This window comes from Chlorocebus sabaeus, chromosome 20 (assembly GCF_047675955.1).
Source record: "Chlorocebus sabaeus isolate Y175 chromosome 20, mChlSab1.0.hap1, whole genome shotgun sequence".
NCBI classification, from domain to species: Eukaryota; Metazoa; Chordata; class Mammalia; order Primates; family Cercopithecidae; genus Chlorocebus; species Chlorocebus sabaeus.
The window spans coordinates 96,017,252-96,039,878 of NC_132923.1; the positions used below are offsets into that span (position 1 = coordinate 96,017,252).

The 22,627-nt window shown below is 41.1% G+C and overlaps 1 protein-coding gene across 27 annotated transcripts in view; it reads left to right on the forward strand.

Moving 5' to 3' along the window:
* SCMH1 (Scm polycomb group protein homolog 1) overlaps window positions 1-22,627 on the forward strand; it is a 225,838-nt gene that overhangs the window by 177,988 nt on the left and 25,223 nt on the right. For 26 of the 27 annotated variants that reach the window (XR_012089692.1, XM_073007426.1, XM_073007428.1 and 23 more), the window contains 2 exons: window positions 467-699; window positions 5,172-5,298. The exons of the other annotated variant lie outside the window; for it this stretch is intronic. Coding sequence is in view for 25 of the 26 variants with exons in the window: in XM_073007426.1 (XP_072863527.1) it covers window positions 467-699; window positions 5,172-5,298 (360 nt within the window). In the remaining variant the exon portion in view is untranslated. The remainder of the gene's footprint in view (window positions 1-466; window positions 700-5,171; window positions 5,299-22,627) is intronic. 27 annotated transcript variants of the gene reach the window in all.

The window sequence follows — 22,627 nt, forward strand, 5'->3', positions numbered from 1 at the left end:
GAAAATCCCTGGCATAGTTATCAGGGCTCAATTTCAAAACAGTTCTTATCCCCAACTCACTATGTAACTTGGGGAGGGCATTGTGTCCTGTTCTGAGCCTTAGGCCTTCATTCTTAGCAGGAGAGAATTATAGGTTTCTAAGAGCCCTTTCAACTCTGAGCCTATGATTCTGTTAATATTTATATACTTCAGCTTTGACTTAGGTCACAATACTTGTCTAAGATGCCTTAGGAAGAAAAAATTAATATATTTTTTGCATCTGCCAGAAATAATTTAAAACCTCCAATTCCAGCCAATCTAAATTCAGTTTTCTTCAGAGATTTCCTAAATGTTTAGGTCAAATGCCAGGAAACCAGCTTCTTGGAACAAAACTACCTGAGCAGAAGTGGCAAGTCCTTTTTTCCTTCTGGCTGGGATGAGAATGCAGAGGGGAGGGAGGGTGATAGAATGAGTCTTTTTCTTGCAGTTGTGATTCCAAAGAATCCCTATCCTGCCTCGGATGTGAATACTGAGAAGCCCAGCATCCACAGCAGCACCAAAACTGTCTTGGAACATCAACCAGGGCAGAGGGGGCGTAAACCAGGAAAGAAGCGGGGCCGGACACCCAAGACCCTAATTTCCCATCCCATCTCTGCCCCATCCAAGACAGCTGAACCTTTGAAATTCCCAAAGAAGAGAGGTCCCAAACCTGGCAGCAAGGTAGGTAAAATGTGGGTTTCCCAGAAAGGGATAAGGGATTATAAAGGGGTCATTCGGCCAGGCGCGGTGGCTCATACCTGTAATCCCAGCACTTTGGGAGGCCGAGGCGGGTGGATCACAAGGTCAGGAGATTGAAACCATCCTGGCTAACAGGGTGAAACCCCATCTCTACTAAAAATACAAAAAATTAGCCAGGCGTGGTGGCGGGCACCTGTAGTTCCAGCTACTCTGGAGGCTGAGGTAGGAGAATGGCATGAACCTGGCAGGGGGAGCTTGCAGTGAGCGGAGATCGTACCACTCTACTCCAGACTGGGCAACAGAACAAGACTCCATCTCAAAAAAATAAGGTGGGTGGGGGGAGGGGGGCAGGGGCGGTCATTCATCCATACCCATCTCTCTTGGAAAGGGGCATATCTGGCCCTCTTCTCTATCTTGTATATGCTTGTAAGAGGAATTTCCTAGATCATCATCCCTACTTGCTACTTACCTGAGAGTTGGTAACATTAAAGATAGGATTGTGGAGGATAGGAAACAAATTTTAACTTTGAAAGTTACTCATATTTGAGGAGATTCTGGTCTAGTGTACATGGAAGAAACTGCTCTTTGTTAACCTTTCCAAAGTAGATGTCCATCATGTGGACAGAAAGCACAAATTAACTCTGTAAATGTGTTTTTTTTTTTTCTTTTAATCAGCTTTTTCAGGTTGAATGTATTTTTTGCTATCTGTATCTCTTCAAAAAAAATTGAATACCTACTAACTATCAGACTCTGTATTAAATGCCAATACATACATATCCCATGATTTTCACAAAACCCTAAGCGATAACTAGTGTTAATGTTATTTTATAGTAAATTGAGACTTACAGATGTAAAATGATTTTTCTAAGATCACATGGCTAGTAAATGGCAAAACCTACAGAGATTGGTCCTTAGATCTACTTCCAAAGTCACTGGTTCCCTAGCATATATTCACTCTTTCCCACATTTCCTGAGGGACACAACACTTCTAGTATTCTAGTATTGGAAAAGACAGCTGAGTCAGCTTCACTGAGCACTGTTACTGAAAGTACTACCTCTTAGTCATGGCCTGTTTTTCATGTGTATCTTCCCTAAGGAAGGCATTGATATGAAAAAAAAAAAAAAAGACTTCTGTCAGCAGCTTCTCTAGGGCCCCTTTTAGCATCACCTCCTCCACTCATTTCTTAACTGTCAGGAGATTTCTCTGATTCTCCTCCCTGAGTTCCAGTATAGAGATGATACCCAGTTCTCCCTGGGCATTCCATCTCAATCTCATTAATTCCTCCCTAGGGCTAGTTTGTTTGTCTGTTGGTTTGTTTTGCTTGTTTATTAGCTTCCACTGACTTCAGTCCTTGTAGAATATAAGCTCCTCAAGGTCAAGAACCTAATCTTTTTCTTTTTTTTCCCTCCTGTGGTGCCTTATATCGTAGTAAGTCTTTTGGGAAATATTCAGAATATGCAAGATGGGTAGGAGGGTAGGTGGGTGGGTGCGTGGATGGATGGATGGATGGATGGATGGATGGATGGATGGATGGATCGATGATTTTAGTGATGATGTTACTAATCTCAGTTGTCTCTTATTTTTGGTTTCGAATTTTCAATATCACCTCCTGATCTTCCTGTGTAACACATAATGCTCCTCTTGATCTGTTACCACTAACCCAGGTCCTAATTCATTTTTGCCTTCATTACCCACCTCTCATTCTCATGTTGTAGAGGAAGGCTGAAGGCCCTAAGGATGCAAAGGCCAGAGAAGCCATGCTTTTGATGATGGCTTTTGATGATGGCATCTTGAGGACAGTCAGAAGAGGGAGAAAACTTATCTGCGGGGCTCCAAATATATAACCAAAACCAATAAATGGAAACTCAAGCAGAGAAGCTTTGTCTCGACATAAAAGGAACAGTTAAATCTATCCCCAAATGGAAGTAATGAGCCCCTATAACTAGAGGTATTTCATCACGGACTGGATGACTCTATAGGAGGGATCTTTTAGGGAGAGGGAATTAGAAGTATTGGGTAGATGGTTGGGTTAAATGGCCTTTAAGATCATTCAGAACTCAAAAACTGATTCTGTGATTGCCTCTGCTCTGCTCCCTCAGGAAGTCTTGAACGTAGTAACCAAAGTCCTTTTTCTTTCCAGCCTTCTTGAAAGCAGTCATTCTCATCTTTTCCTGTATTTTATGTCCTAGCATTTGATACTCTAATTCTCCTTTGTGTTCTTTTGCCAACCCCTACGAGTGTATATGCCTTCCACTTCACCTGTGAGCCTTATATCCCTTTTTGTTTGTTTTGCTTTGATTTTTGAGGCAGGGTCTCACTCTGTCACCCAGGCTGAGTGTAGTGACACAATCATTGTTCACTGCAGCCTTGACTTCCTGGGCTCAAGCAATCCTCCCACCTCAACCTCCCAAGTAGCTGGGACTATAGGCATGTGCCATCATGCCCAGCTAATTTTTAAAAAATTTTTTATAGACATGGGGCCTTGCTATGTTGCCCAAGCTGGTCTCAAACTCTTGGGCCCAAGCAATTTTCCCACCTAGACCTCCCATAGTGCTGGGATTACAAGCGTGAGCCACCATGGCTGGCTTTATATCTCTTTTTGAAGCAGAGTAGTCTTGTGGATAGAGCATAAGCTTTAAAGCCAGACATACTTAGGTTTAGATCTTATCTCCGTATGTTACCACCTGTATGACTTTGGGAAGACTTCTCTGGGTAAAGTCCTGAGCCCATTTTATCACCTGTAAAATGGAAACGAGATAATGTATGAGTACATATAATATTGTACATGTACCTATCTCAAATAGGTTTACATTATTCAGGCACCGAACCTACCAGGCTTGTTCGTTTAGGGACCCAGTGAAATCCTACCATCAACTCATTGAAGTTGAGGTGGTATTTCCTTCCTTCCCTGACTCATTCGTTACTTATTTGGATTTTCACTTTTAGCAGTAAAAAAACATGAGCAAATGTTCACTTTCAATGTGTGTTTTGAATGCTTCATGAGAGTTTCATGATTGCTTTCACAGGCAAAGTGATCTTATATATGCCTGCTGTCATCAGAGCTATCTCTTTAGAGAACATACTCCTAGAAGGCAGACAGGTTGATATGGCTCCCAGCAGTTACCCCTACATGAAGCATTTAGTAAAAGTGGATTTTTGGATCTCCGTGATGGTTATGTTTGCCTTGCATTCAGAAAGGCTTTTAGCCAGACGTAGTGGCTCCTGCCTATAATCCCAACACTTTGGGAGGACAAAGTAGGAGAATCGCTTGAGCAGGAGGAAGTTTGAGACCAGCCTTGGCAATATGAGACCTCATCTCTACAAAAAATTTATAGAAGTAAGCCATGCGTGCTGGCACACACCTGTAGTCCCAGCTACTCAGGAGGCTGAGGTGGGAGGATCACTTGAGCATGGGAGGTGGAGGTTGCAGTAAGCCAGAACCATGCCACTGCATGCCAGCCTGGACAACAGAGCAAGACTCTATCTCAAAAAAAAAAAAAAAGCTTTTTAGAAAACTGTTTCTTAGAAGAAAACCTGAGATCCTTCTCTCCCAAAAACTGCCCTGAACAGTGTAGGGGAAATAATAGATTTCTCAAATCATCTTCATTATTTCCTCTATTATTTCCTTTATTATACTGCATGCTTCATAAAAAATTTTATTTACACTTATTTTATGCTAAGTACCATGCTAAGAATTGTACTTAGAACCAGACTTTCAAAGAGTTCCAGGTGATAGGGATACTGGTATGTAAACATATCATGACAATATATTGACAAATGCAACAGTTCAAAAAACAGAGGTAACATAAAAGAGACAATGATTAGAGAAAAACTAGAAAAGCTTCCTAGAAAAACAAATTTGTAAAATAAATTTAAAAAGAGAGAGCATTTCAAGTGGAAGAGACATCTTATCATTGTAAAGGTGTGGACCAGGTAAAATTGCAGTTTTTAAAGAAGCAATAGAGATTTACTAGACTAAGACATTTAAGGGAAAGAAGGGCAGGTAATGAGGTGAAGAGAGAGGCACACAGAGTAAAGTTGTTTGTAGAGTTAGAAGGGTCATTTCTATTTTTTATTTGTTTCCATTTTTAAAGAGACAAAGTACAAAGTAATGTCAAAGCAGACTTAAACTATAGCATATTTTGCTTTTGTCTGCCCAACTAATAAGGGATCTGGAACTTCATATGATAATATTGAATCTAGTATAAAAGATAATACATTAAGCTTTGATCCTACAAAAGACCAGAGGCTTGTATATAGATTCAGAAAATGTCTACTAAGCATCTGCTACAGGTATATGTATAGCTTTAAGCCAGATGCTGTGTAGAAAACAAAGATAAAACACTATTCCATCCATAAGTATATTTTTGCTTCATGAGTGAATTAAGTGCCAAGAATAGAGAATGAAAAGACCTGTCATGGGTAGCAATTTTTTCCCCATTCATTTTGACAGAGGAAACCTCGAACTTTGCTGAACCCACCACCTGCCTCACCAACAACCAGCACTCCTGAACCGGATACCAGCACTGTACCCCAAGATGCTGCCACCATCCCCAGCTCAGCCATGCAGGCCCCCACAGGTAAGAGCAGATGACAGGACTACCTGTGCACAAGCCCCAGACCTAGTGTCTGCACTTTCTTTTGTCTTACACCAGTAATTAGCGCCTTTCCACTTGTAAACCTAAGTAAAATCTTTTAAACAATTTTTATCTTTGGCATTTGAAATAATGTTAGACAATCAAACTTAGGTAAGTTTCCTGTGAACTCAGGGATGGGGAACTAATGCAGGGACAGCACCAAGAGCTCCCTGGCCTAGTTTAGAATAATAACCTTCCTTCCCAGTTAGGGGTGTTCCCTTCTGAGTGATCCCTTCTACCTTCCAGAATCCTCCCAGCATTTCAGTAATGGTGCCACCCTTAAAATACGTATGAAATTTCTCTGATTTTTTTTTTTAAACAATCATTGATGGTGACAAACTTTGGTACAATGAAAGTAAACTTGATATTAGAGATCAACCAATGAGTGGTTGACTCATTGCAAAATCTAGTGGATGAACTAGGTGGGTAATCATCCTGGGTTATGCATATCTGTTCCCATTTCATAAACTGTCTATGACAGTAACTAAAATAACTATCTGCAGATATACAACCTTCCAAGGGGGTAACTATAAATAAAAATACTCATTTTTTACTGTGTAAGTTAAGATAAATGTGTGAAACCCTATTCTGTTACTCAGCAGACACTCCATCTTCTTCTAGGAAGTCTAAGCAATTGGCATGATCCCCATGGAAGTTGGGGTTATCTTTCTCTTAGGAGTTGAGTATGTCTCTAATCAAATCCTAGAATGTAGGAGCCTGAAGGGAAGGCTCAGCCATAGTTTCCTTTCCAATAACCTACAGAAGGTGACAGAACCTGCCATGGTCAGGCTGTAATAGTATTCATTGATCATTGTGTCGCCATCTCTTGAGTGGGCCTTGATTCACTTTGTGTGACCTTGATATCATTTCCCTATCTGAGCCTCAGTTTATAATGTATACAATGATAGGATTAGTCCAAATAACCTTTATAGTCCGTTCAAATGTTAACAGTAAAAGCTATCACAGACTGAATGTGATATTCCACATTTATATCTTTTACCTACCTTTCATTTTTTTAACTGTAGAGAACTTTTTAAAAGGTATTTTGATTTGTATCAGTTACACACATTCATAGTTTAAAGGAATGAAGGGTCTATACAACTTATTACAAAAACAAGACAAACACACCTCGTATTCCCCTGTCAATTACTATTCCCCAGAGGTAGTCACTTTCAATTTAACTGATGTTTTTATTTACCTCCGTATCTAAATAGCATGTCTATATTGCTATCTTTTTTAGTTATTTTTCCACTGACTACCCACTCTAGAAGATGAGAATTTAACTCTTCTTTATTTCCTTGCCCTTATCTACCCACACATATTTCCCTACGCCAATTCTACGATACTATAATTTTAATTAGCTCAAAATTGAGTGTTTTGTTATTATAACTAGTTAAATGCTGTTATCAATTGAGCCATATAGTATACGATGATTACTTTTCCTTTGTTGCTCAACATTTCATTTTCAGGGGAAATCTTGTTGATTTTCTTGTTATGTGTTTATTTTTCTGTGTACTTATTATTAATTCAACCTTAAACTCTCTTCCTACTGTGTACATCTCTCTTTATATCCAAGTACATTATATATTCTATCCATGTCATACTCTAGAAGAAATCTCTCCTGGATCCTTCTTAGTTTCTTGAGATTCTGTTCACCTGTCTTTTTTGGTGAGGGTCTCAGTTTGCTCTTTCCAAGGTCTTTGTTTTCTGTAAATCATTCTTAGATTTACATATTTAGTTTTGTATGAAACCTCTTCATTCTCTTGAAAGTTTCTCTTAATTCTCAGTACCCTAAAATTTCACCTTGGATGTATTTTCACCTACCATACTGGACACTTTCATTTTATAAAATTTTTAAAAATTGGCTGAGTATGGTGGCTCACGTCTGTAATCCCAGCACTTTAGGAGGCTAAGACAGATGGATTGCTTGAGGCCAGGAATTCAAGACCAGCTTGATCAACATGGCGAAACCCCATCTCTACCAAAGATACAAAAATTTTTATTTTTGCCAGACATGGTGGTGCATGCCTGTAGTCCCAGCTACTCGGGAGGCTGTGGCATGAGAACTGCTTGAACCAGGGAGGTGGAGTTTGCAGTGAGCCAAGATCGCACCACTGCACTCCAGCCTGGATGATAGTGCGAGACTCTGTCTCAGAAAAATAAATAAATAAATAATCTTCATCATCAATTATTTTCTTTCACTTCCTTTTCTCTATTCACTCCCATCATACCTGTTTATTCAGTTGTTGAATCTCTTGACCTGGTTCTGTAATAGTCATATCTCTGTTCTTATCCCTATTCCTTGCCTTTTGGTCAACTTTCATCAAGTTTTCCTCAACTATATCTTCCAAACTTTGTATTGAGTTTTTCATTTCTGCCATCTTGCTTTTTAAATTATTATTATTTAGTACTCCAGTGGCATTTTCCAAAGTCTGTTTGGTAGAAACACCAGACCTGCAAAATGCTCTACATAAAAGGATTTTACACACATTTAGGATATTTAGTTATATACATTTAGGAAATGCTTATACTCTACTTCTCCATGGTTGGAGATTTGCATCTTGTTATCAAGAGCTCTTTTTGTTGTTCTTTGAAATTTTTTAATAGACTTTTATTTTTTAGAGCGGTTTTAGATGACAGCAAAATTGAGTGGTAAATACAGAGATTTCCTATATACTTGCTGCCCCTACACATACATTGTCTCCCATTCATCAACATCCTCCACCAGAGTGGTACATTTCTTACAACTGATGAATTTACATTGGCTCGTTATCATCACCCATGTCCATAGTTTGCATTTGGGTTTACTCTTGGTGTTTTACTTTCTATGGGTTTTGACAAATGTATAATGACATACATCCACCATCATGTATAATACAAAATAGTTTCACTGCCCTAAAAACCCTCTGGTCTCTGCCTATTCATCCTCCCTCCCCACTAATCCCTGACAACCACTATCTGTTTATTGTCTCCATAGATTTGTCTTTTCCAGAATGTCACATAGTTGAAATCATACAGTATGCCACCTTTTCAGATTGGCTTCTTTCGCTTAGTATTATGCATTGAAATTTATTCCATGTATTTTCATGGCTTGATAGCTCATTTTTTTTTTAGCACTGAAAAATATTTCATTGTCCAGATATTTCACAGTTTATTTATCCACTCACCTACTTATGGGAATGTTGGTTGCTTCAAAGTTTGTGCAATTATGAATAAAGCTGCTGTAAATATCTGTGTGCAGGTTTTTATGTGGACATACGGTTTCAGCTACTTTGGATAAATACCAAGGAGGACAACTGCTAGATTGAATAGTAAGAGTATGTTTTGTTTTGCAAGAAACCAAAGGGGATTCAAGATGGCTGACTACGGCTGGGCACGGTGGCTCACACCTATAATCCCAGCACTTTGGGAGGCTAAGGCAGGTGTATCACTTGAGCTCAGCAGTTTGAGACCAGCCTGGGCAACATCATGAGACCCCCATCTCTACTAAAAGTACAAAAAAACAATAGCCAGCTGGGCATGCTGATGTGCACCTGTGGTCCCAGCTAGTCGGAAGGCTGAGTTGGGAGGATCACTTGATTCCAGGGATGGGGCACGGCAGAGGTTGCAGTGAGCCAAAATCACACCACTGCACTCCAGCCTGGGTGACAGAGCTAGACCCTGTCTCCAAAACAACAGCAACAAAAAGATGGCTGACTAGAAGCATTTCATATGCTAACCTCCTCCACTTAGAAGAACCAAAAGAGTGTATAGACAATCATACTTCTGATATATTTTCTAAAATAGAACACTGGAATTCAACAGGAAAGTGACAGGAAACAGCAAGCAAGGAGAAAGAAGAGAAGCAGCCTACCTGGCTGAGATTGGCTAGGAATCAGCAAGTGACTTCCCAAGGGTAAGCGAGAGACTTCTAGCAGCCCACATCCCCATGTATGGAATCATGCATGCCTGGCAACGAAAGAGCCCTTGACCTTCCCAATCCCTGAAACTGATATAGGGAGCTGCCAGAAGACCAGGAGAGGGAACTGTTCCAGGAGAGGAGCTTGCACTGGGTCACACACCCTTTCTGAGCCATAAGCAGCTGCAGTGACGCACCATTTTCAATCCTAGCCATTGGCAGACTGCATTCTGTCCTGGGGCCTAGCAGCGCCAGGAATGAGGTGTTAGGGAAAATTGTGCTGTTACTGCTTGGACTAAGGCAAAAACTGGAAATGGGCTCCCATAGGTAGGACTCATAAGTGAGGCGTGGGCTGCACCTGCTAGTTCTGTGAAGCTAGTACCACCAGGACTGAAACTGGGATGTGAACAGGGTGCAAGGTGCTGCTGGGGCTTATCTAAAATGTCATTGTCAAACCCAAGGTCATCTAGATTTTCTCCTATGCGATCGTCTAGGAGTTTTATAGTTTGCATTTTACATTTAGGTCTATTATCCTTTTGGGGTTACTTTTTTTTTTCAAGAGTGTAGGTTCTGTGTCTAGGTTTACTTTTTTACATGTGAATGTTCAGTTGTTCGAGAACCATTTGTTGAAAAGACTGTCTTTATTTTTTATTGTATTGCCTTTACTCCTTTGTCAAAGATAAGCTGATTATATTTATGTGGGTTTATTTCTGGACTCTCTATTCTGTTCCATTGATCTGTCTGTTCTTTAGGCAATACCACACTGTCTTAATTATGGTAGCTTTACAGTAAGTCTCGAAGTCAGGTAACATCAGCCCTCCTGACTTTGTTCTGGGCATTTTGCCTCTTCATATAAAGTTTAGATTCAGTTTGGTTTGCTGTTGTTGTGGATACAGAGGTGCACTCTGTTGCCCAGCTGGAGTGCGGTGGTGCAGTTACAGCTCACTGCAGCTTCAATCTTCCTGGGCTCAAGCTATCCTCCCACCTCAGCCTCCAGAGTAGCTGGGACTACAGGCACATGCCACTATACCTAGCTAATTTTGTAGAGACAGGGTCTCACTATGTTGCCCAGGTCTCAAACTCCTGGGCTCATGCAGTCTTCCCACCTTGATCTCCCAAAGTGCTGGGATTACAGGTGTGAGCCACCACCCCCAGCTGATTCAATTTGTTGCTGTCTACAAAATAAATTCTGGGATTTTTATTAGGAGTGCAGTGAATCTCTACATTGAGTTGGAAAGAAGTGACATCCTGACAATATTAAGTCTCTTATCCATGAACACACAATATCTGTTTACTACTTAGTTCTTTTTACATTTCTTTCAAAAAAGTTTTCTAGTTTTCCTCATATAAATGTTATATATATTTTGTTTAACTTATACCTAGGTATTTCATTTTTTGGTGCTAACATAAATGGTATTGTGGGATTTTGTTTTGTTTTGTTTTTTGAAACAGGGTCTTGCTGTGTTGCCCAGGCTGGATTGCAGTGGTGTGATCATAGCTCTCCACAGCCTCAAACTCCTGGGCAGAAGCAATCCTCCTGCCTCACCCTCCTGGGTAGCTGGAACTACAGGCATGCCACCATGCCTGGCTAATTTTTTTATTTTTTTATTTTTTACAGAGATGGTTTCTCTATTAAAAAAAAAAAAAAGCCTGGACTGTATTGCCCAGGCTCGTCTTGAATTCCTGGCCTCAAACAATCCTCCTGCTTTAGCCTCACAAAGCACTGGGATTACAGTGAGCAATTGTGCCTGGCCTGTATTGTGTTTTTTTAATTTTAAATTTCACTTGTTCATTGCCGCTATATAGGAAAGTGATTGACTTTTTATATATTAGCTTTGTATCCTGCATTCTTGTTATAATCACTTATTAATTCCAGGATTTTTTTGGTTATTAAGGATTTCATATTCTCTGCATAGACAATGATGTCACCTGAGAAGAAAGTTTTATTTCATCCTTCCCAAACTGCATTCTTTTCATCTTACTTTTTGTCTTACTGCATTAGCTAGGACTTCCAGTATGATGTTGAAGAGGAGTGGTAAGAGAGAACGTCCTTGTCTTGTTCCTGATTTTGGTTGGAAAGCCTCTAGTTTCTAACCATTAAGTATAATGTTAGCTGTAGGTTTTTGTAGATGTTATTTACTGAAAAAGTTTCACTCTACTTCTAGTTTCCAATCGTTTTTATTATGAATGAGTGTTGGATATTGTCACATCCTTTTTCTGCATCTATCGATATGATTATCTGATTTTTCTTACTTTGCCTGTTGATATGATAGATCATATTAATTGATTTTTGAATGTTGAGTCAGCCTTGCATACTTTGGATAAATCTCACTTGGTCATAGTATATAATTCTTTTTTATATTGTTCAATTTGATTTGATAATATTTTGTTGAGGACAGTGCTAGCCTCAAAAAATAAGTTAGAAAATGTTCCTTCTGCTTCTATTAATAACTTCTAAAAGAGATTTTGAAGAATTGGTATAATTTTTTCCTTAAATGTTGGTAAAATTCACGAATGAACCTATCTAGACGTGGTACTTTCTTTTTTGGAAAGTTTGGGTTTAATTAATTCAAATTTTTAATGGATATAAACGTATTCAGATTGTCTATTCTTGTTTGAGTTTTGGCAGACTATCTTTGAAGGAGTTAGTTCATTTCATTTAGGTTATCAAATTGGTGGACATAGAGTTGTTCATAGTATTCCTTTATTATCTGTTTAATGACAATAGGATCTATAGTGACATCCCCTTTATCATTTCTGATTTAGTAATTTGTGTCATCCCTCTGGTTGCTTGTTTTGTTTTTTGTTTGTTTGGTTAGCCTGGCTAGAGTATAATTGATTTTATTTATTTTTTCACCAAACCAGCTTTTGGTTTCATTGATTTTTATTATTTTATTTTATTTTTTTTAGAGTCTCACTCTGTCACACAGGCTGGAGTGCAGTGGTGCGATCTCGGCTCGCTGCAACCTCCACCTCCCAGGTTCAAGTGATTCTCCTGCCTCAGCCTCCTGAGTAGCTGGGGCTACAAACGTGCACCACCACACCCGGCTAATTTTTTGTATTTTTAGGAGAGATGGGGTTTCATTGTGTTAGCCAGGATGGTCTCGACCTCCTGACCTCGTGATCCGCCCGCCTCAGCCTCCCAAAGTGCTGGGATTACAGGCGTGAACTACCGCGCCTGGCCCGCTTCATTGATTTTTCTCTGTTGATTTCCTGTTTTCGATTTCATTGATTTCTGCTCTGTAATCTTTATAATTTTTTATTTTCTGCTTACTTTGGATTTAATTTGCTCTTCTTTTTCTAGTTTCCTAAGACAGAAGCTCAGATTGCTGCTTTTAGATCTTCTTTTCTAATATCTGCATTCAGTGTTATAAGTCACCCCTTAAACACTGCTTCTGCTCTGTCCCACAAATTTTGATGTTTTATTTTCATTTTCATTTAGTTCCATTTTTTTTTTTTCCCCGAGATGGAGTCTCACACTGTCGCCCAGGCTGGAGTGCAGTGGTGTGATCTCGGCTCACTGCAACCTCCACTCCCGTCTTCAAGCAATTCTCCTGCCTCAGCCTCCCAAGTAGCTGGGCGCATGCCACCACACCTGGCTAATTTTTTCTTTTTTTCTTTTTTTTTCCTGAGACGGAGTCTCGCTCTGTCCCTCAGGCTGGAGTGCAGTGGCCCAGTCTCAGCTCACTGCAACCTCCGCCTCCCAGGTTCAAACAATTCTCCTTCTTCAACCTCCTGAGTAGCTAGGATTACAGGCATGCGCCACCATGCCCAGCTAATTTTTGTATTTTTAGTAGAGATGGGGTTTCACCATGTTGGCCAGGCTGGTCTCGAACTCCTGACCTCGTGATCTGCCCTCCTAGGCCTCCCAAAGTGCTGGGATTACAGGCGTAAGCCAACGTGCCCAGCCTAATTTTAAAATATTTTTAGTAGAGACAGGGTTTTAACATGTTGGTCAGGCTGGATTCAAACTCCTTACCTCAAGTGATCCACCCACCTTGGCCTCCCAAATTGCTAGGATTACAGGCATGAACCACCGTGCTTGGCCATTTCCAAATATTTTTAAAATTTATCTTGTTATTTCTTCTTTAACCTGTGTGTTATTTAGAAGTGCATTGTTTAATCTCTTAACTATTTGGTGATTTTTTTCATGTATCATTCTGTTGTGTTCTGAAAGAAGACATCATATGATTATTCTTTTAAAATTTGTTCAGGCTGGGTGCAGTGGCTCACGCCTGTAATCCCAGCACTTTGGGAGGCTGAGGCCAGTGGATCACTTGAGCTCAGGAGTTGAGACCAGCTTGGGCAACGTGGTGAAACCCTGTCTCTACCAAAAATTCAAACAATTAGCCGGGTGTGGTGGCACGCACCTGTGGTCCTAGCTACTCAGGAGGCTGAAGTGTGAGGATCGCTTGAACCTGGGAGACAGAAGTTGCAGTGAGCCAAAATCACACAACTGTACTCCAACCTGTGTGAAAGAGTGAGACCCTGTCTCAAAAAAATAATAATAATAAAAATGAGAAAATTTTTAAAATTTAAAAAAAAATATTCAGGTATGTTTTTTGGTCCAGCATGTGATCTATCTTGCTGAATGTTCTATGTGAGCTTGAAAAGAATATGTATCCTGCTGTTGCTGGATGAAGTAGTCAGTAGATGCCAACTATATTTCAGTTGATTGAGGGGCTATTGAGTTCAATTATGTCCTTATGATTTTATGCCTGTTTGATGTGTCCATTTCTGATGGGGGTATTATAGTCTCCAACTATAATAGTGGATTTCTCTGTTTCTCCTTGCAGGTCTGTCTGTTTTTGCCTCATATATCTGACAGTCTGTTGTTAGGTATGCACACATTAAGGAATGATATGTCTTCTTGGAGAATTGGCCTCTTATTATGTAATACCCCTGTCTTTCCCTGATAATTTTCCTTGCTGTGAAGTCTATGCTGTCTGAAGTTAATATAGCTACTACAGCTTTCTTTTGATTAGTGTTAGCATGGTATATCTTTCTTTACCCATTTACTTTTAATCTATGTATGTCTTTATCTTTAAAGTAGGTTTCTGGTAGACAACATAAACTTGGGTCTTGGTTTTTGTTGTTTTTTTAATTTTTTAAAATAATCATTTACATTTATACCTTAGCAGAGTTCAAGCTCTTCTCGTCCTTCTAACCTGGTGATCTTTCATTAGCTTTACAAAGACAGTTTAGTTTTGGGGAAAGGCTATTATCATTTAAACTATAAACTAAATGTCTCCCAAAGTTAGCTTGCCCCAAGCCCAGGAATGATTAAGGGCAGTTTGGAGGTTAAAGATAAGATAGGAGTTGGTTAGATCATATCTCTTTCACTGTCATATTTTCTTACTATTACAATTTTTGCAAAGGTGGTTTCAGATGAATTAAGATTAAGAAAAATAGGCCAGGCACAGTGGCTAACACCTTTAATCTCAGTACTTTGGGAGGCCAAGTTGGGAGGATTGATCACTTGAGCTCAGGAGTCACCAACAACATAGCAGGACCTTGGCAACAAGGTCTTGGCACCTAGGCAACAATGTAGCAAGACTTCCCTACTAAAAATAAAAGTTAAAAAATTAAGCATAGTGGTGCATGCCTGTAGCCCCAAGCTACTCAGGAGACTGAGGCAGGAGGATCACTTGAGCCTGAGAGATTGAGGCTGCAGTGAGCTATGATAGCACCACTGCACTCTAACCTAGGTGACAGAGTGAGACCCTGTCTCAAAAAAAGAAAAGGAAAAAAAAGTTATAATTTTGTCTTTACTTATTTCTTCTTTGATGCTCTTCCTTTCTTCATATAGATCCAAGATCCAAGTTTCTGATCTATATCATTTTCCATCTTTCTGAAGAACCTCTTTTAACATTTCTTACAAGGCAGGTCTACCGGCAACACACACCCTCAATTTTTCTTTGTCTTTTTTTTTCTCCCTCACATTTGAAGAACAGTTTTGCAGGGTACAGAGCTTTAGGTCAGTGGGTTTTTTCCTCTCAGCACTTTAAATATTTCACTCTTTTCTTGCTTGCATGGTTTCTTACGAGATATTGGATATAATTCTTGTCTTTGCCCCTCTATAGGTAAAGTATTTTTTTCCTCTAGCCTCTTTCAATATTTTTTATCTTTGATTTTTTGTACTTTGAAAATCATATGCCTAGGTGTAGATGTCAGGGTTTTTTGGCATTTTTCCTGCCTGGTGTTCTCTGAGCTTCCTGAACCTGGGATTTGGTGTGTGGCATTAATTTGGGTAAATTCTCAGTTATTATTGCTTCAATTTCTTTCTCTTTTTCTTCTCCTTCTAGTATCACCATTATATATAGATTACGTCTATTATAATTATCCCACAGTTCTTGAACATTCTGTTATGGGTTTTTTTCCGTCTTTTTTCTCTTTGCTTTTAATTTTGGGAGTTTCCTTCCCTTGAGATACCTTTGTAAAGGAAAATTAGAAATTCTCTGGACCCCCTAAATTCTTTATGAAATGGGAGAGTTCCCTGACCTACCTCGTAGGACATGTGATAGGGGTGTGGCTTGTCTTTTCAGTGCCGTGCACTCAAACCCCTTACAGGAGGGGGAACACGTAGATGGGCAAGTGCAAGAGCCTGAATGTGCACTTTTGGGGCACTGGCCCCACAGTAACATCTAAGGGTGGGTGCCTGTAACTCCTGAAGCCCCCATGGGCATGCTGCTGTGCTTTAGCTCTGCCTTCCACAGATGGCTTAAGTGTAAACCAGCTCAGTGCCCTCTTGGTACCCAGGTTCTTGTCTGGCAACCAGGAAGAATCAGGTCACACACAGACTTGAAGAATGGTGAATGTGGGGGTTTTACTGAGTGGTGGAGGTGGCTCTCAGCGGGATGGATGGGGAGTTGGAAAGGGAATGGAGTGGGAAGATGATCTTCCTGGAGTTTGGCTGTCCAGCAGCCAATCTCCTCTCTGACCATCCCCAGCCAAATGCCTCTCGACGTTCAGATGCTCCTTCTCTTCCCTCCTTCTCTGCTGTGCCATTCTGCCACTCTTCTGCTCATCTGTTCGTCTGCTCATGGATCCTGGGGTGTGGGGTTTATATGGGTTCAGGATAAGGGGGCATGGCAGGCCAAAAGGCAACATTTGGGCACGAAAACAGGAATGCCTGTTCCCATTTAGTGCTGTGGGTTTCCAGGCTTGGGGGTGGGGCCTTTGCCAGGGATCTGCCTTCTCCTACCCAGTATTTCCCTGTTTCCTCTCTATATCACTTATGCAACAGGGAAGGGTAAACCTGGGGGCTAAGCCATGTAACACCATCTTCCAGATGAATAGCTGTTACTAGCATTATGCATTAGCCAGATCCCCAAAGGAAAGGTAAAAGCCTCAGGCATCCATGAAGGACTGCCTGCACAGATCATTCACAAATAAACTCTTCGATGGTCTCCCATAAGCAAGGACACACCAGCTGCAACCTTAGGTCTACAATCTAAGTCTAGCTCTTAAACTCCACACTGATAATGTCAGTATCATATCTTCTCAGGTGCAGAACAAAGACAAAGGGGACCAGTCATTCCTTCACCAACCCAGAGATGTCTGCATAATTGATTCTTACTTTACTCCATTTTTGCTCTTCAAACATTCACCTTATCTTGTGTAAAATGTAGATTTGCCAAGCACTTTCTAAAGTCTCACAAGAATGTAACCATTCCCCTTACCGCCTACCTGCCCTCCTTTAAGAAAATGTATAAATAAGGCCGAACATGGTGGCTCATGCCTGTAATCCCAGCACTTTGGGAGGCTGAGGTGGGCGGATCACGAGGTCAGGAGATGGAGACCATCCTGGCTAACACGGTGAAACCCCGTCTCTACTAAATACACAAATAATTAGCCAGGCGTGGTGGCACGCACCTGTAGTCCCATCAACTCAGGAGGCTGAAGCAGGAGAATTGCTTGACCCTGGGAGGCGGAGGTTGCAGTGAGCCGAGATTGTGCCACTGCACTCCATCCTGGGTGACAGAGCGAGACTCTGTCTCAATAAAAACAAAAACAAGAAAGAAAATGTATAAATACTAAAATCCTGAAAGTCTCTTTGGAACACCCACAGATGTGTCTGTGACTCGTATTTTCCCCAGACATTCTCCGGAGCTGGCTTAATAAACCCTGATGGATTGAGACTATTTCTTCAGTCACTCATTCAGTTATCATGCTCAAATGCAGCAATTCTTCCCTTAGCCATGTCTAACCTAATAATGGGCCAATGAAAGGCATTCTTCATTTCATTTTTCTTTTTTTTGAGACAGGGTCTCCCTCTGTCTCTCAGGCTGGAGGGCAGTGTGCAGTCACAGCTCACTGCAGCCTCAACTTCCCAGGCTCAGGTAATCCTCCCACCTCAGCCTCCTGAGTAGCTGGGACTACAGGCACACGCCACCACACCTGGCTAAATTGTTTGTAATTTTAGTAGAGATGAGGTTTTGCCATGTTGCCCAGGCTGGTCTTGAACTTTTGGGCTCAAGCAATCCACTGGCCTTGACCCCCACAAAGTGCTAGGCGTGAGCCACCGTACCCAGCCCATTCTTTATTTCTGTTACATTATTTTTTATCTCTGGTGTTTCTTTTTTATTTTTTCTTGGAATTTCCATCTCTCTGCTTACATTGCCCATCTGTTCTTGCATGCTGTCTACTTTATTCATTAGAACCCCCAGCATGTTAATCATAGTTGTTTTAAATTCCCAGTCTGATAATTCCAGCATCCCTGCCATATGAGTGTGCGCTTTTTCTTCAAACAGTGTTTTTTGTTCTTGAGTATACCTCAAGGATAACTGGACATGATGTACTGGGTAAAAGGAACCATGGTAGGGCCAGGCGCAGTGGCTCATGCCTGCAATCCCAGCACTTTGGGAGGCCAAGGCGGGCAGATCACTTAGGAGTTTGAGGCCAGCCTGGCAACATGGCAAAACCTCATCTCTACTAAAAGTACAAAAAAAAAAAAAAATTGCCAGGCATGGTCGTGGAGGCTGAGGCAGGAGAATCACTTGAACTTGGGAGGTGGAGGTTGCAGGGAGCTGAGATCATGCCACTGCACTCCAGCGTGGGCAACAGAGTGAGATTCTGTCTCAAAAATAAAATACAAAAAAAAAAAAAAAAAAAAAAAAAACCACGGTAAATAGGTCTTTAGTGATGTGAAGAAATGGGAAGCATTCTACAGTCCTGTGACTAAATCTCAGTCTTTCAGTGAGCCTTTGCCCCAGACTGTGAACTTAACAAGTGCTTCTGGTCCCCACCCTCACTTCTTTGGGTTGGATAGAATGGCCTGGAGTGCAGTATTTCTCTACTTCGGCATGGAAGGCTAGCGTTGGCTGGAGTTGATTATTTCTCTTCTTCCAGATCAGTTAGGCTCTGAAAAATCCCTAATAGTTTAGGCTGTGGTAAAATAGTTTCTCCTGAGGGAAGACCTTGTTGAGAACAGAGTGCTGTAGTATATTTCAAAATGGTTCCTTTTCCCCTCTCCGTGCCAGAAGCGTAAGGGTATTTTTCTCTTATATTTACTGTGAGAATCTGGTTGAGCTCCTGGAGGCAAAACTCACAAAAGTTTCCCCCTCCTCCCCAGTGACTGGGACTCCCTGGAGTTTTAACCTCAAACTTCTTCACACTGAGCCTCTGACAAGTCATCAAGTACAGTTTAGGTTTTCTACCCTAGCACTGGTTCCAGAGACTTCGGCTTATTCACCTGTCTGTCTCTTCAGATTTGGGGGCTAATAGTTTGCCCTGAGATCTTACTTCTCTGACAGATCTAAGGATTGTTGACTTTTCAGCTTATTCAGCTTTTTACTAGTTGTTAGGATGGAGTGGCAACTTCCAAACTCCTTATGTGCCAGACCCTTCTCTGAATTTTTTTAATAACCTCCAATTAAATCAGAAAAATAAATTCTGATTTAGTGGATCTAGTAAAAAAAAAAAATGACAGTATACACAAATATCCTTATGACCTCAAGATTGGGAAGGATTTTTAAAATAAGACAATAAGCATAAACTATAAAGGAAGAGATCCATATATTCTATATTAAAATGAATACAACTCATATCTGCGCCACATGGCATCAGTTGGGGTAACTCAATTGGGGCTTATGATAATTCCATTCACATAACTAGCAAAACCTGTGCTGCCTGTTGGTTCTCACCAAAGGATAGCTTGGCCTTTGCCGTACTATGGTGGCTAGGTTCCTAGAGCAAGTTTCTCAAGAGATAGGAAGTGGAAGCTACCATTTTCTTAGGGCCTGAGCCTCAAACTTAGCATAGCATCATTGCCACCATATTCTGTTGATCAGTCAGTCCCAGAGCCTAGATTCAAGGGGAGAGGAATAGACCACACCTCTCAATAGGAAGAGGGTCAAATAATTATGGGCCGTGTTTTAAAACTACCTCTCTATTCTCTGGACATGGATTATTAACATTTTTCCCACTTGCAGAATTTATTCTTGCCCTCACAAGATTCCCCATCAGAAGTCTCATTCTTTTACACCAGTAGGCTCAAGGTCTAGGATCTCATCATCTAAATCAGGTCCCAGTACACGAGGCCTCTTAGGTGTGGTTTGTCAAGGATACCTCCTTCAGTGTGGTTCTTCTTGTCCTGACGACCTGTGAACTAAAGAAAAAAGTTGTCTGCTCACTACCTACCTAACACACAGTGGTGCAACAGACACGAGGTAACTTTTATGGATACTTTCTTTTCAAAAGGGAGGAAACCTGAAGACATGCAGCAGTCACTGATCTATAGAAATTCTGGGGCCGGGTACAGTGACTTACACCTGTAATTGCAGCACTTTGGGAGGCCGAGGCAGGCAGATCATGAGGTCTGGGTAAAACGGTGAAACCCCGTCTCTACTAAAAATACAAAAAGTTAGCCAGGCGTGGTGGCAGGACTACTCCTGAGTAGTCCCCAGTACTCAGGAGGCTGAGGCAGGAGAATGGCGTGAACCTGGGAGGCGGAGCTTGCGGTGAGCTGAAATCGCACCACTGCACTCCAGCCTGGGTGACAGTGAGACTCCATCTCAAAAAAAAAAAAAAAAAGAAAAGAAAAGAAATTCTGAAATCCAACTGGGCACATGTTGGCCAACTCCTTAATTAGGTCCAGTGTGATTTTCTGGGAGTTGTTTTCCATGTGTCTTGGTTTTATCCTCTGAATCATCTTTTCTTTTTCATAAGAAAACTGAGATTGCCGTTTTAGTTTTCTTCCTGCCTGTATAAGGTTGGGCATCCAAATGATTTTTTCCATTTTGTACCATCTTTCTTGCTCTTAGTCCAAGCTGTCAATGCTTCTGCCAGAATGATTGTCTTAGAAATTTGAGAGGTTTTTCAGCTAGGCGCAGTGGCTCACACCCGTAATGCCACCACTTTGGGAGGCCAAGGTGGGAGGATTCCTTGAGCCCATGTGTTCAAGACCAGCGTGGGCAACATAGTGAGAACCCTTCTCTACAACAAAGTAAAAATTAGTTGGGCATGATGATGCACGCCTGTGGTACCAGCTACTCAGGAGGCTGAGGTGGGAGGACTGATTGAGCCCTGGAGGCTGAGGTGGCAGTGAGCTATGATCATGCATGCCACTGTACTCCAGCCTGGATGACAGAGCAAGACCCTGTCTCTAATTTAAAACAAAAGAAATTTGAGGGGTTTTCTTTGAACTCTCTGAGTTCACTTCATTAGACAAAAGCCACAACTACAAGTCTTTTAATGAAAAGCCCTTCTCTACTTTGGGCTTCCTATTCAGCTGCTGTAGGACAATACTCTTAAGATTCTTAAAAACCCATGAGGCTTGCCCTTAAGATTCTTAGAGAACCTTTTAGGCCTGAAAGTCTGAACAGTCTTACATCTTTCTTATATCTTAAAGAATTTTACTGTCCTTTTCTAGAGTAAAAACCCTTTCATAATTTATAGTTGTTTGCCTTAGAGAGAGACTGAAAATAAGAAGAAATTTTATTTGTAAATTCTGCAAGTCCTGGGGGTATGTGGAGGGGTGTGTGTACATGTTTTGAAGCTCATCTCTCGTCTTGAATTTATCATAAGCAGGGAGAAGCCAGGTGATACTTTCATTACTTTGTCTGGAAATCTCCTTAGCTATTTCCTTGAGTTCATCAGGTATATTTCTTATTTCCATGTTACTGTAGGCAACAATCTTATCAGACTTTCAACACTTCCCCTTTCATTGATCTCCCAATAAGATTTTCTTCACTTTCCCTTAAACCTTCACTGACAGCCTCATTGAGACCCTTTAGGCTTCCATTAAAACTCTCCTCGAGGCTCCTTCCGTTTTCACTGACACCCTCTATGGTCCTTTATGCTTCTTTCTGCTGCCCAGGTCCAGAGCCAATGCCATGTGTGTCAGACTTTTGTTACTGCAGCACCCTATTTCTGGTACCAGAATCTGTCCCAATAATCTTTTGCCATGTAACAAACCACCACAAAATTTCATGGTTTAAAACAACAATGTGGGCAGGCCTGGGTGGAGACAGTTTGTCTCTGTTGCATGCAGCATCAGCTGGGGTGGCTTGACTAGGACTGAAGGATCCAGTTTCACCACATGGCCAACCAGCTGGTTCTGGCTGTTGATTTATCTCCAAATGGACCTCCCTACAGGGTGGCTTTGCTTCCTCACACATGTTAGTTGGGGTCTCAAAGCAAATGTCCCAAGAAACAGGAAGTAGAAGTTGTCAGTTTCTTAATCCTTGGGCCCAGAAACTGGTACAGTGTTGTTTCCACATAGTCTAAAGGCTTTATAGTTTTGCCTTTTATATTTCGTCATTTAATCCATGTAGAATTTTTTAAAATCATCACCAGACTAGTTATATTATTTCCTTTTTGTGTATTTTAACTGAGGTAAAGTTTCTACATTTAGTGAAATGTACAGATCTTAAGCGTACAATTTGGCTGGGCACGTTGGCTCACGCCTGTAATCCCAGCACTTTGGGAGGCCAAGGCAGGCAGATCATGAGGTCAGGAGTTTAAGACCAGCCTGACCAACATGGTGAAACCCCATCTCTACTAAAAATACAAAAATTAGCCTCGCAGGATGGTGCATGCCTGTAATCCCAACTACTTAGGAGGCTGAAGCAGGAGAATCGCTTAAACCCGCGAGGCAGGGGTTGCAGTAAGCCAAGATCGCACTACTGCACTCTAGCCTGAGCGACAGAGAGAGACTCCATCTCGAGGGGGGGAAAAAAAACCGTACACTTTAATGAGTTTTAAGCACCCATGTAACTACAACTCCAAGCAAGACAGAAGACGTTTCTGCCACCCCTGAAGTTCCCTCATGCCTCCTTACAGTTGGTCTCCACTTCCACCTTTATTTATCACCATAGATCAGACTTCCCTATTCTTGAACTTAGTATAAATGAATCATACTATATGTACTCT